Raw genomic sequence first — 13,077 nt, 5'->3', positions numbered from 1 at the left:
TCTTATTTAACCACCCTATAAACCAATTTCCCGATTTGACATAATCTGGACATCACAATTGTTGTCCGATTTGCCTGTAATTAGAAATTTAGAGGTATTCTAGCTACACCAATAGGTGGGCTGAATATGGTGTGTATTGGTCCAAATTCTGGTAAAGCTCTCATATACCGATTTAGGTTCATAGCAGATATTACTGAATTTTGAAATTATAAAGTATTATCGTTAAAAAAAAAAACTGTACAAAATTTGGTGTATATCGGTCTATGTTTTCATATAGTTCCCATATAGATCGATCTCCCGGTTTGGTACAGCAATTTTCACCGGGTTAGCATGTATTACAATTCTGAATAAATGAAATGAAATTGGAAATCTTGCTCCACAAATAGGTGTGGCAAATTTAGCTAATATCTGTCATCTGGATTTGTTTGAATTTAGATATCTAGATGTGTTTTAGGTCGGTCCACAATGTGATATAGCGCCTTCTCCCCAATTTGATTTCTTGCTGGCGTAGAGGCCGCAATATTTAATCGATTTGTGTGACATTGTAAATGAGGTGTTGCTTTAAGTACACACTGACAAGTGATGATGTCTATAGGTAGTTGTTCTGATTTCGCCCCTAATTTATCCACAATTTTTATCCAATTTGCTTTAAATTTGGATCTAAAAATCGATATACCTAATTTTGTATTTACATAACCCCATATTGCCCGATTACCTCATGGAAAATAATATAGGGGTATTGTAGGTTTAAACGGAGATATCAAAGTTCCAATCAATTCAAAAATAATCCGTTACGACGAGATTTTCTCGAAAGGAAATATTGTATGTGATTCCGGCCATCGAGAGCCAAAGTGGTGCAATGGCTAGCATGCTGCCATGCCTTGGGTCATGGGTTCGATTACATTTTCTATCACTACAATTTTCTGCGGTGGATCCATTATCCACTCTCACTAGTGTTGGTGACATTTCTGAGTGTTTTGAGTTTGGCAGCACTCAGTGCGTGGTTAGTGTACTGAATAGTTTAACGGAATCTAAAATAATGCCATTATACCTAGTCCTACCCTGCCATTATTTCCATGTTGAACTACATCCCCATCATTACCATTGACGCTTACACTTAATATTATCGAAATAATCTAAGGTAAAGTAAATTGTAAAATATTTATATATTGATTAATTATATTTATTACCAATATAATTGTTAGCTTTGACTGATAATATAAAATAAATCGCCATATGAACCAGTGAAATTCGACGACAGAAACCTATGCTCCTGCTGCCGTTGTTGAATATTTTTATACCCTGCGCCACACTGTGGGACAGGGTATTATAAGTTAGTGCATATGTTTGTAACACCCAGATGGAGACGAGATAGACACATGGTGTCTTTGGCAATAATGCTCAGGGTGGGTCCCTGAGTCGATATAACCATGTCCGTCTGTCCATCCGTCTGTCTGTGAACACATTTTTGTGATCAAAGTCTAGGTCGCAATTTAAGTCCAATCGCCTTCAAATTTGGCACAAGTTCCTAATTTGGGTCAGAATAGAACCCTATTGATTTTGGAAGAAATCGGTTCAGATTTAGATATAGCTCCCATATATATCTTTCGCCCGATATGGACTAATATGGTCCTAGAAGCCAGAGTTTTGGCCCATTTTGGTTGAAATTTTGCACAGGGAGTAGATTTAGCATTGTAGCTATGCGTGCCAAATTTGATTGATATCGGTTCAGATTTAGATATAGCTCCCATATATATGTTTTTCTGATTTCGACAAAAAATGGAAAAATACCAACATTTTCTTTGTAAAATCGCCACTGCTTAGTGGAAAAGTTGTAAAAATGATTCTAATTTTCCTAAACTTCTAACACATATATATATCGAGTGATAAATCATAAATAAACTTTTGCGAAGTTTCCTTAAAATTGCTTCAGATTTAAATGTTTCCCATAGTTTTTTACTAACATTGTGTTCCACCCTAGTACATTAGCCGACCTAGAATTTTGAGTCTATAGGTTTTGTAGAAGTCTATCAAATTTTGTCCAGATCGAGTGATATTTAAATGTATGTATTTGGGACAAACCTTTATATATAGCCCCCAACACATTTGACGGATGTGATATGGTATCGAAAATTTATATCTACAAAGTAGCGCAGGGTATAATATAGTCGGCCCCGCCCGACTTTAGACTTTTCTTACTTGTTTTTTTTTTTTTTTATCAAATTCAATTCAACTTTTAATTGCAGCCATCTGAATGCCTACAAAAGAAACTATTCACCGCTAATTCATTTTAGTTTTTATTTGTATGAATTTACATGCAAAAATTATGTAAAAATTATTTTATATTGCTAAAACGCAAAATAGATTGGAAAATAATTTATTGATAAATGAGAAATTGTTGTTTTTTTAAGTAGTATGAAGCAATAAAAAGAAAAGATAAAAGAAATTAGACTAAATTAATTAGGTGTAAAGGTATCAATATATCTTCTATTTAGTAAATTGCTATTTGACAACAATTAAGTGAAGTTATTTAAATGAACGTAAAATTCTAAAACCTACGTTGCTCTAAAAAGACTAGATAAATGAAATCGATTTTTATTTACACATTGACCGTCATGATATCGAAAAAAATTAAAAAATTTAAATTTTTCTCATTAATTCTGATTTCCCTAAAACGGCCGTAAAACATTAACTACATAATACTGCTAGCGAAAATTTAAATCGTGTTTTTACAGTGCCTTTTGCAGTTTATATTTATATATATTTATATTTCATTTATATATTTTATTTATAATTATAAGTAAATCAAAGCATTTTTTGTATGGAATATGCAAGTCGCCTATTCATCATCATCGGCCGCATTGTAATTTGTTCGCTTATTCGGCGGTGGTGATTTTCCTAAGTATTTTTCCCGACGATCTCTTTCATATTCGAGGGGATGTACGTTTTTTCGATGATGATACATTGTGGAAGCCAAATTGGTGTCTATAGGTAGTTGTTCTGATTTCGCCCCTATTTATCCACAATTTTTATCTAATTTGCTTTAAATTTGGATCTAAACATCGATATACCTAATTTTGTATGTACATAACCCCATATAGCCCGATTACCTCAGGGAAAATAATATAGAGTTATTGTAGGTTTAAACGGAGATATCAAAGTTCCAATCAATTCAAAAACAATCCGTTTAAATATGGACCACAGTCCATATTTAAACAAACTCACTTTAAGAGCATCGGCACACTTATAGGCCTTTTCACAAAAACTGCATTTGTAATTTTTGTTTCCATCTTCTTAACCCCATTGCAGATGACAACTTCAATCCACATATTTCACAGCACACACAGAAGATAATGGTTCGTCATCCGCATTTGAGGTATTTGTCATATTTGGTCGTCTGTATTCTGGTGGAGAGTTTCCCGAATACTTTGCTCGACGCTCGTTTTCAAATTCTATAGGATGGAACTTTTTTCGATGCATATGCATAGTGGAGCGAGAATTTGAAGTTTTCGGGCAATGCGAACATTTATATAAAATTATGTCAGTATGATTTGCCATATGTTCCTGAAAAGATGAGTTTTCATACATTATAATTTTTGTGGTATAACTCACTCCATGATGGCGTCTTACCTTTAGGGCTTCATGCCTCTTGTAAGCTTTGTGACAAAATGTGCATTTGAAATTATAACCTGACTTATGTATATCTTTAATATGTTTCTTTAAAGCTCCTATAGTTGGAGAAATTTTTGGACATAAACTACATTGAAACGCCTTCCTGCCATCCTTGGGATGCTGCGATGCTTTATGTTTTCTTAAGCCCTTTTGTGTTGTAACCTTTAGTCCACAAACATCACAACTAATTGGTGGTAGGGGCGTACCTCTGTGTTTCAAGAGATGCCTTTCCAAATTCTTTTCTCTTATTTTTTCGCCACATATATCACAAATATTGGCATTCAGTTCCAAATGGACTTGTTTCACATGACCCGATAATAAGATGTTAGTACCAAAACTGTAAATAGAATTGCAAGGAGAGATTATGATGATTACATTGCTAGTTCATGTAGCATTGACTTACTGTTTTCCACAGTGCTTACAGGGAAAGAGCTTCTCTTTTTCGGAAAGATGACTCTGTTTATGTTTTCTGAGAGAATTCTCAAAATAAAAAGGCCTACCGCATATATCGCAGATAAACTTCTTTTCTTTGGGTCGATGGATTATCTCATGGATCCATAAAAGGCGACGATCCGACTTAATTTTGCCACAGATTTTACACTTGAAATATTCGGGATCGCTATGAAGACGAACGTGATCCGACAGAGTAGTGACAGAGAAAAACTTTGTGTCGCAACATATAGCATAACCTGGTTGACCATGCTCTTGTACAAAATGTCTACGTAAGCCTCTAAAATTTGGCATTGCTGCTTGGCATATGTCACAAACGATGTCGAAATTTTCACTCAAAAATTGATTATCGTTTCGTACTGTCCAACGATTTTTCTTATGTGATGATTTCTCATTTTCGCTATCAGTATCTGAATTTTCATAATGGATTTTTGAATTTTCGGATTCGCCTATGGCATGGTCATCTTCACCATTATCTTCGGCTGGTTTGTCTAATTCAACAAACTGGTCATGTTCTCTTGTTCTATTGTTAGTGGAATTTTTCTCTAACAATGGTTTTTCTAGATGATCTGTATATATCTCTTCCACGTATATAGGGTCCCCTTCGTCATCGTTCTCTTCTTCAGTGTCTTCATCCATATTCGAAACCACAATTTCCTCACATGGGATTTCTATTGTATTTTCATTTTCGAAATCACTGTACGTCATGGACTCAACGTAATAGTAGGAAACTTCTTCGTCTTCTGTTTTTAGCTCGAATGGAAAGCTATTGTGAATCCTCTCTATACGGATGTAGAACTCATTAAAATCATATATACTTTTCCAACATGATATACAAAGCCATGATTTCGAAGTTATGGTTTTCTTTAAAGAAACATATTTTCTATTATTAAAATAATTTGAAGTATAGTAGAACTAATGCCCTGTTCCTGTATATCGAACGAAACTCCATTCGAAAGAAAGGCAGTCACTCGAATTCGAATGAACGAATGAAAATTTTATATTTTTGAAAGTTCGTTTCGTTTGTATGAGAATACATTGATTATCAAAAATGAGTATTTTCAAATTTTTGGCCTGAGAATTCATTCAAATGTTAACAATGTTTTTACTTTTTTTTTTGACACTTATTGTATATGTTTGTCTATTGCTCGACAACAAAATATGAAGTGACTTGGCTTTCGAAATAGGAGAACAAAACTCAATTTTCTTTCGTTTGGAATACGAAAGAAAGCTTTCGTTCGATATACAGGAACAGGCCATAATTTTGTAAACAATGCAATATTTATGGGGATTTGACCAAATGAATTCATCTCAGAAACTGCAATAATTTTAGACACTTATTTATGCTAAAAAGCAGTCAAGCAGAACATGGAATGGAAATTCCAAAGGCTACTTACTATTAATACCACTTACGGGAGGCCAAAGATGTTTTTTGATTAGATCTTCTATATTTTCCTTTCGCCATAGAACGGATCCGTACGTAATATGTTTTTCCGATGATGTTTCCAAACATAATAGGCACGAACCCATTTTGTCCAGTCCAGATTTCTTTGGGTACTAGGACAACCAAATAAATCCACTGTTAAAATCAACACATGCTTCTTCTTATTCTCGGTGAAATTGAAAGCCTTTACTATCCCGAATGCATGAATTTTGAATTAAGAAAGTGTTGCCATGTTTTAATAAAATTTTACTTATTTTGCCATAGAATTAAAAGAACAAATCTACTTTAGCACAAGTTGTTAAAAATAAACAAAAAATTTTTTTGAGTGTAGAGAAGGGATTTCAAATCGAATATGTAAAGTAAAAATTTTGGCGGAAAAGCTTAGTTTTCGAGATATCGACATCTGAAAATCAGTATTTTCCTTTATATTTTTATTAATTCTGACATTTCTTGAAATGAACAAAATTTCGCTTTTTGCGTATTTGGTAAAAATAGTACATTTTAAGCAGAAAATATTAAGTAAAAATTTTGTCGGAAGAGCGTAGTTTTCGAGATACCGACCCTTAAAAATTGGGAATAGGTGGTCGGCCATCGGCCGGGATTTGACACTTTCTCCTATGGACAGGGTCCAAAGTCGGCTAACGCGAACCCAAAGAGGATAAGTAGTCGGCCTTCGGTCGGGGTTTGAGACTTTCTCCTATAGACAGAATCCAAAGTGGGCTAACGCGAACGCAGGACCTCTCCGGGTCCATGTTATTCTAAATATATTACTTTTAGGATGATTATGTGCGATGGATACTAAATCCAATATACGTGGCAATGAAAACTTTAGGGGCCCGTAACTCCGAAAATAGGTCTTTCCGCCAAAAAGTGGTATATTACATTTTGTGTTTAGAATCGAAAAGTATACACGCTAGCCAAAAATTGGACCAATCGGGCCACTTGTACTAAAGTAGATTTAAGCCGTTTGTTTTCATGTATAATTTTCATTATTTCATCGCAAAAATAAAGTAATTTTCCACTCGAAAAGTGAACATAGTATCGACCTTTTAGTTTAAAATCGCTTGATCTTCGCGGTTACTTATTTGTGCAGGTTCCTGGGAACATAAAACCTACCGTAGAATCGATTTTTACTGATTTTTAAAGTATTATTGTTTCGTTAAAACTGTACAAAATTTGGTGTATATCGGTTTATGTTTTAATATAGTTTCCATATAGACCCAGCAAAAACTCTCATGACCCGGTAATCTTGTAGGTAAGCCTATTTAAAAATTAATAACGACTTATTAATTGGCATCGCTTCGGATTACATTTGCATACGTATGTCCTAGAAGGAAAGTACTTCTCCCCAGGCATACTTTCGGTCATAAAATAAGTAGTGCATTTAAAGCATATAATCACCTAATATGTAATGACTTATTCGTAGATACGCCAAAGCTTGCAAAATAGCCACTTATTGTCTCAGACAACCAAATCTCGAAAATATTGATTTATATCGCCGATTACAATGGATCAAAATATGGCGAGTGATGCTGTAATAGGAGAACTACTTGAATAGAAACGAATATTGTATAAATAAACAAAAAATCTAATAAATAATCTCAATAAGATTACACGCAAATTAATTTCACACTTAAAATAGAAATAAATGTAGGTTGTTTAAGGGAGTTGGATTCGTGAATTACGTTATAATATATCCAATAGCCAATTCACATAAGGTTCGAAATCTACTAAAAGTGGATTTTAAGTCTCTTTTTTTATAAGGCAAATGGCATTTGAAATTTAGTTTAAGCGCATTTTGGAAGTGTAATGTGAATGACGTATAAGAAAGCATTTATTTTAAACATAATATGATAATGTCATTAAACACAATTATAATGAAATATTTGTGATAAAAATTTCTTAACGGAAAAATATAAGTGCTCGATTATGTGAATAATTATACCTAATGGTACCATCATTTATTCTATTTTATTAATACGTTAACTACAACTGCCTAAAAATTTGAGAATAACAATTCGAAAATTACCGAGAAGTATTTATTTTTGTCATTACAAGGTAGTCATTATAACTCGCCGCAATGTAATGCAACGTGTAATGACAGCTTTAATCCTGGTAATGTAAATTGTAATGAGATGTGGTTACCTAGGTTTTGCTGGGGATCTACAGTTTTGGCACACACACAAAAAAATTGTTTTCTGGTTCAATCACGAAATTAATTGATCCAATTAATTTTTTAATTGAAATGTCTTCAATCACAGAAATGATTAAAATTAATTGAAGGTCTATTAAAAAATTAATTGATCCAATTAAAAAATTAATTGATACTATTAATTTTTGTGATTGATTTTTGTTTCAATTAAAAAATTTGTTGAATCAATTAAATTTTTAATTGAAAATTTTTTAAAACTCAATTAAAATTTTAATTGGAAAAATTTTCGTGAAATTTTTTTCTGTGCAGCTATTGTTACAGGATTAGCCTCTATTATAATTCTGAATAAATGAAATGAAATTGGAAATGTCGCTGAAAAATAGGTGTGCCAAATTTAGCAAAAATCTGTCATCTGGAGTGTTCTTCCCATTTGACTTCTAGGGTATCTAGACACCACAATTTTTATCCGACCTGCCTGAATTTGGAAATCTAGAGGTGTTTTAGGCCACAAATATTTCTTACTAATATCTGGTATACCTGTTTTATTCTTATATAGCCCATTCTCCTAATTTGGTTTCGTACGGGCGTAGAGGCCGCAATATTTAATCGATTTTTGTGAAATTGTAAATATGGTGTTGTTTTGAGTCCACATTTACAAGTTGCAATAATGGTGTGTATAGGTAGTTGTTCTAAGCCTTGACTGATAATTTAAAATAAATCGCTATATAATCCACTGAATTTCAACAACTTATAAATATTTGCTCGTGCTCCCGTTTAAATAATTTTTGTCAAATTCAATTTAACATTTAATTGTTGCAATCTGAATGGAATTTTATTCTATGCACAATGCCTACAAAAGAAACTATTTACCGATAATTCATTTTAGTTTTTATTTGTATGAATTTACATGTAAAAATATGTAAAAATTATTTTATTGCTAGAACGCAAAATAGATTGTAACATAATTATACTCTGCGCCACATTGTGGAACAGGGTATTATAAGTTAGTGCATATGTTTGCAACGCCCAGAAGGAGACGAGATATACACATGGTGTCTTTGGCAATAATGCCCAGGGTGGGTCCCTGAGTCGATCTAGCCATGTCCGTCCGTCCGTCTGTGTGTGAACACATTTTTGTGATCAAAGTCTAGGTAGCAGTTTTAGTCCAATCGACTTCAAATTTGGCACAAGTTTCTGTTTTGGGGCAGAATAGAACCCTATTTTGGAAGAAATGGGTTCAGATTTCGATATATCTCCCATATATATCTTTCGCCCGATATGCACTTATATGGACCCAGAAGCCCAGAAGTTTTGCCCTGATTTGCTTGAAATTTTGCGCAAACATCGCGCGTAGTTGTATAGAAAAGTGTGCAAAATTTGGTTGAAATCGGTTCAGATTTAGATATGGCTCTCATATATGGACTTATATTGCCCCAGAAGCCAGAGTTTTACACTAATTTGCTTGAAATTCTATACAAGGAGAACAATCAGTACTATAGTCAAATGTGCCAAATTTGATTGAAATCGGTTCAGATTTAGATGTAGCTCACATATATATATTACGCCTGATAAGACCTTATATGGCCCGAGTTTTAACCCAATTTGAAATTTCGCACTAGGAGTACAATTAGTAGTGTAGTCAAGTGTGCTAAATTTTTATTGAAATCGGTTCAGATTTAGATATAGCTCCTCCCGATTTTCCGTCATATGACCACAGAGGTCAAAGTTATAGACCGATTTAAATGAAATTTTTCACAGTGAGTAGAAATAAAATACTAAGTATACATGTCAAATTTGGTTGAAATCAGTACAGATTTCGATATAGCTTCCTTATATATGTTTTTCCTATTTGGGCAAAAATGGCCAAAATACCCACATTTTCCTTATAATATCGCCACAGCTAAGTCGAAAACATGTAAAAGTGACTCAGATTTTCCTTTATTTCTAATACATATCTATCGACCGATAAATCATAAATACACTTTTGCGAAGTTGCCCCAAAGTTGGTTCAGATTTAAATGTTCCCATATTTTTTTCCTAATATTGTGTTCCACCCCAGGGCATTGGCCGACTTAAATTTAAAGTCTATACATATTGTAGAATACATTTGATGGATTTGATATGGTATCGAAAATGTAGATCTACAAAGTGGTGCAGGGTATAATATAGTCGGCACCGTCCGACTTTAGACTTTCCTTACATGTTTTTTACTAACATTGTGTTCCACCCTAGTGTATTAGCCGACTTAAATTTTGAGTCTATAGATTTTGTAAAAGTCTATCAAATTCTGGCCAGATCGAGTGATATTTAAATGTATGTTTTGGGACAAACCTTTATATATAGCACCCAACACATTTGACGGATGTGATATGGTATCGAAAATTTAGATCTACAAAGTAGTGCAGGGTATAATATAGTCGGCCCCGACCGACTTTAGACTTTCCTTACTTGTTTTTATTTTATAAATGGAATTTTTTTAATATAAAGCAAATAAAGAAAAAGAGTTGGAAAGCATTAGAAATAATTGAAAATAATTATGCGAAGCTATTTAAATGAACGTGAAATATTAAACCCTATGTCGCTCCAAAAAGACTAGTTAAACGAAATCGATTTTATGCTATAAAAGGCCGTAAAACATTAACTTCATAATTCTGCTAGGGAAAATTTAAACCATGTTTTTACAGCACCCTTAGCAGTTTAAATCATATCAACAAATTTAACGAATTGTAACTGAATCGATGCATTTTTTGCATGGAATATACAAGCCTATTCATTATCATCATCATCGGCCGTATTGTAATTTGTTCGCTTGTACGCTGGTGGTGATTTTCCTGAGTATTTTTCCCGACGATCTCTCTCGTATTCAATGGGATGTATATGTTTTCGATGATTGTACATTGTTGAAGCCGAATTGGATGTTTTTGGACAATACGGACATCGATGAATAATGGCACCGGTATGTAAGGCTTCATGTTCCTATATAAAAAAAAAAATAACGAATTTATTGAAATGCAATACGTAGCCCATATTTGAAATAACTCACTTTAAGAGCATCGGCACGCTTATAGGCTTTTTCACAAAAACTGCATTTAAAATCATAGCCTGATGTGTGCTTGTCTCGTATATGTTTCTTAAGAGCTGTAAGAGTTGGCGAAATTTTTGGACATAAGTTACAAGGATAATCTCGTTTTCCACCTTCAGGATGTTGTATGGATTTATGTTTTCTCAAACCCTTTTCAGACGACACCTTTAATCCACATATTTCACAGCTAAAAGTAGGTAGTGGTGCCCCTTGGTGCTGCAACAAATGCCGTTCTAGAATACTGCGCTTTCGCATTTTCTCTCCGCAAATATCACAGACTAAAGCATTGATTTGCCAGTGAACACACTTTATGTGACCGTCCAATGACCTTTTATTGCCATAACTGAAATTAAAAACAAAAAGGAGTGATTTAAAGAAATTGCACTTTGCATCGAGATGAAATAAAATTCATAGTTTGGCTCGAGTCCAAATCTATGTTCGTTTGAAATGGAGTGTAAGCTATTTCCATTTGTACACACTAACCGTTTTCCACAGTGCTCACAAGGAAATTGTTTCTCGCTATCGGAGAGATGAACCTGCATATGATCCCTCAGATTATGTTTGCGAGCAAAAGCCTTATTACATATCTCACAAACATACTGTTTTTCTCGGACACGATGGGTGAAGATGTGGAACATAAGGGCTCGACGATCGGTCTTGACTTTACCACAATGCTTGCATTTGAAGAATTCCGGATTGAGATGGACACGAATGTGATCAACTAAAGGACTGATTCTGAAAAATTTTGTATTACAACATACAGCATAGCCAGTTTCATCATGCTCTTGTCGAAAATGCCTGCGCAGCTGGAAAAATGTATCCAGCTTTATCTGGCAGATATCACATTCTATATCGAAATGCTCATGCAAAAAATTACTATCATCTTTTTTCGTCCAACGATGTTTAGGTTCAGCCGATTCCTCATTTTCTGTTTCGTTTTCGCTGTATGAATCTGAACTTTCAGATAGGCGATCGGCATTCTTAGGACTATTCGTATTATCATCCTCTATACTTTCACGATCGTCAGTGTCGCTGTCAACATTTTCTTTATTCTCTTTTGGTGGCGATTTTTTTCGAACCATTCTTTGGTGTTTAGTTGATCTAGTACACATTTGGTTTTTGGTTGGTGATGGTTTCTCTAAGGGATCCGAATTTGTCTCAATATTTGGCGGTGAACCATCTATGTGTATGGGTTCCTCTTCTCCACTGTTCTCTTCTTTTATAAAGACAACTTCTCGCACATCGTTGGTATTCGTATCTTCAACGATTTCATTTGAAAGTTCCTTAACATTTTCATTCTCCAAATCGCTATATGTCATAGGTTCTATATAATATGTTACCTCTGCGTCTTCTGTTTTCAGCTCCATTGAGAACCACGCTTGCACTTCCTCTACGTGCATATAGAACTTATGGAAATCATCAATGTTTTTCCAGCAATTCTCACAGAGCCAGGATTTGGAAGTTATGGTTTTCTAAAAAGGGAGAATTTTCGAAATTGGTCAGAAAAAATACTTTGAAGATGATTTTATGGATGATTCTGGTAATTGAACCAGACGAAATCAACTGGAAGCACAATATTCCACATCACAATGCAATCTCACTTTGGTCTTTTGATTTCAATTCTTATTCAACTTTGGTATTGAATGTCATAGTTTTGTCAATGATCAAAATTTCTCACATTTATCCAAGAGCATTAACCTCATTACTAGAAGGATACCTTACGTCATTAAACGATTGAAATCTAAATCTGCAATTCTAACTAATGGTCGCCAGTGTTTGTTTTTGCTACAAACAATTCCAAAAAATACAATAAAAAAGGTTCTAATTCTTCGCGTAAAGCCGCCAATAGAAGTTCTACTTACAAGAGGCCAAAGATGTTTTATGATTAAGTCCTCTATGTTTTCCTCTTGCCATAGCTTTGATCCGTATGTGATAAATTTTCTTGATGTTGCTTCCAAACATAATAGACATACATCCATTGTAGTACATCCAATATTCCTTTTTAGCAGACTAGAACTACACAAATTAGAACGAACAAACTCAAAACATAAGCTTCTTCTTATACATCAATGGTATTCACTGCATGATGGTGACAAATGGAATAGTGTTGCCAAGTGTCAGATTGACAAAGTGCTAAATCCTTATTAATTGTGGAATAATGGATGTGTACTGTACTGTAATGTACCGTATAATTTGGTCAAAGAGAATGTAGTTAAACAGACACAGTCTAGTGCGATGAAACTGAATAAAGAAATGTCAAGGTATAATAGGATGTCC

At 34.0% G+C, this 13,077-nt stretch overlaps 2 protein-coding genes across 3 annotated transcripts; both read right to left on the bottom strand.

Moving 5' to 3' along the window:
• Window positions 1–2,726: 2,726 nt before the first annotated feature.
• Window positions 2,727–5,765, bottom strand: LOC142240375 (transcription factor grauzone-like). Of its 2 annotated transcripts, none has more exons than XM_075312084.1 (4): window positions 5,536–5,765; window positions 4,076–4,986; window positions 3,631–4,009; window positions 2,727–3,564 (listed from the first exon to the last, which is right to left on the bottom strand). In XM_075312084.1, exons 1-4 carry the CDS (start codon window positions 5,650–5,652, stop codon window positions 3,319–3,321), a joined length of 1,653 nt encoding a protein of 550 aa, XP_075168199.1. In that variant the 5' UTR covers window positions 5,653–5,765; the 3' UTR covers window positions 2,727–3,318. The 2 variants fall into 2 exon arrangements, with proteins under 2 accessions (XP_075168199.1, XP_075168200.1); XM_075312085.1 differs by having other exon boundaries at window positions 5,520–5,657.
• Window positions 5,766–8,591: 2,826 nt separating this feature from the next.
• LOC142239154 (zinc finger protein 711-like) lies at window positions 8,592–12,861 on the bottom strand. Its single transcript, XM_075310922.1, has 4 exons — window positions 12,663–12,861; window positions 11,284–12,272; window positions 10,762–11,143; window positions 8,592–10,694 (listed from the first exon to the last, which is right to left on the bottom strand). Exons 1-4 carry the CDS (start codon window positions 12,777–12,779, stop codon window positions 10,485–10,487), a joined length of 1,698 nt encoding a protein of 565 aa, XP_075167037.1. The 5' UTR covers window positions 12,780–12,861; the 3' UTR covers window positions 8,592–10,484.
• Window positions 12,862–13,077: the final 216 nt, after the last annotated feature.

The sequence above is a fragment of the Haematobia irritans genome, chromosome 5 (assembly GCF_050003625.1).
Source record: "Haematobia irritans isolate KBUSLIRL chromosome 5, ASM5000362v1, whole genome shotgun sequence".
In the NCBI taxonomy this organism is placed as follows: domain Eukaryota; kingdom Metazoa; phylum Arthropoda; class Insecta; order Diptera; family Muscidae; genus Haematobia; species Haematobia irritans.
The sequence above is the reverse complement of the archived record's forward strand: the minus strand, read 5'-3'. Positions and strand labels throughout refer to the sequence as shown.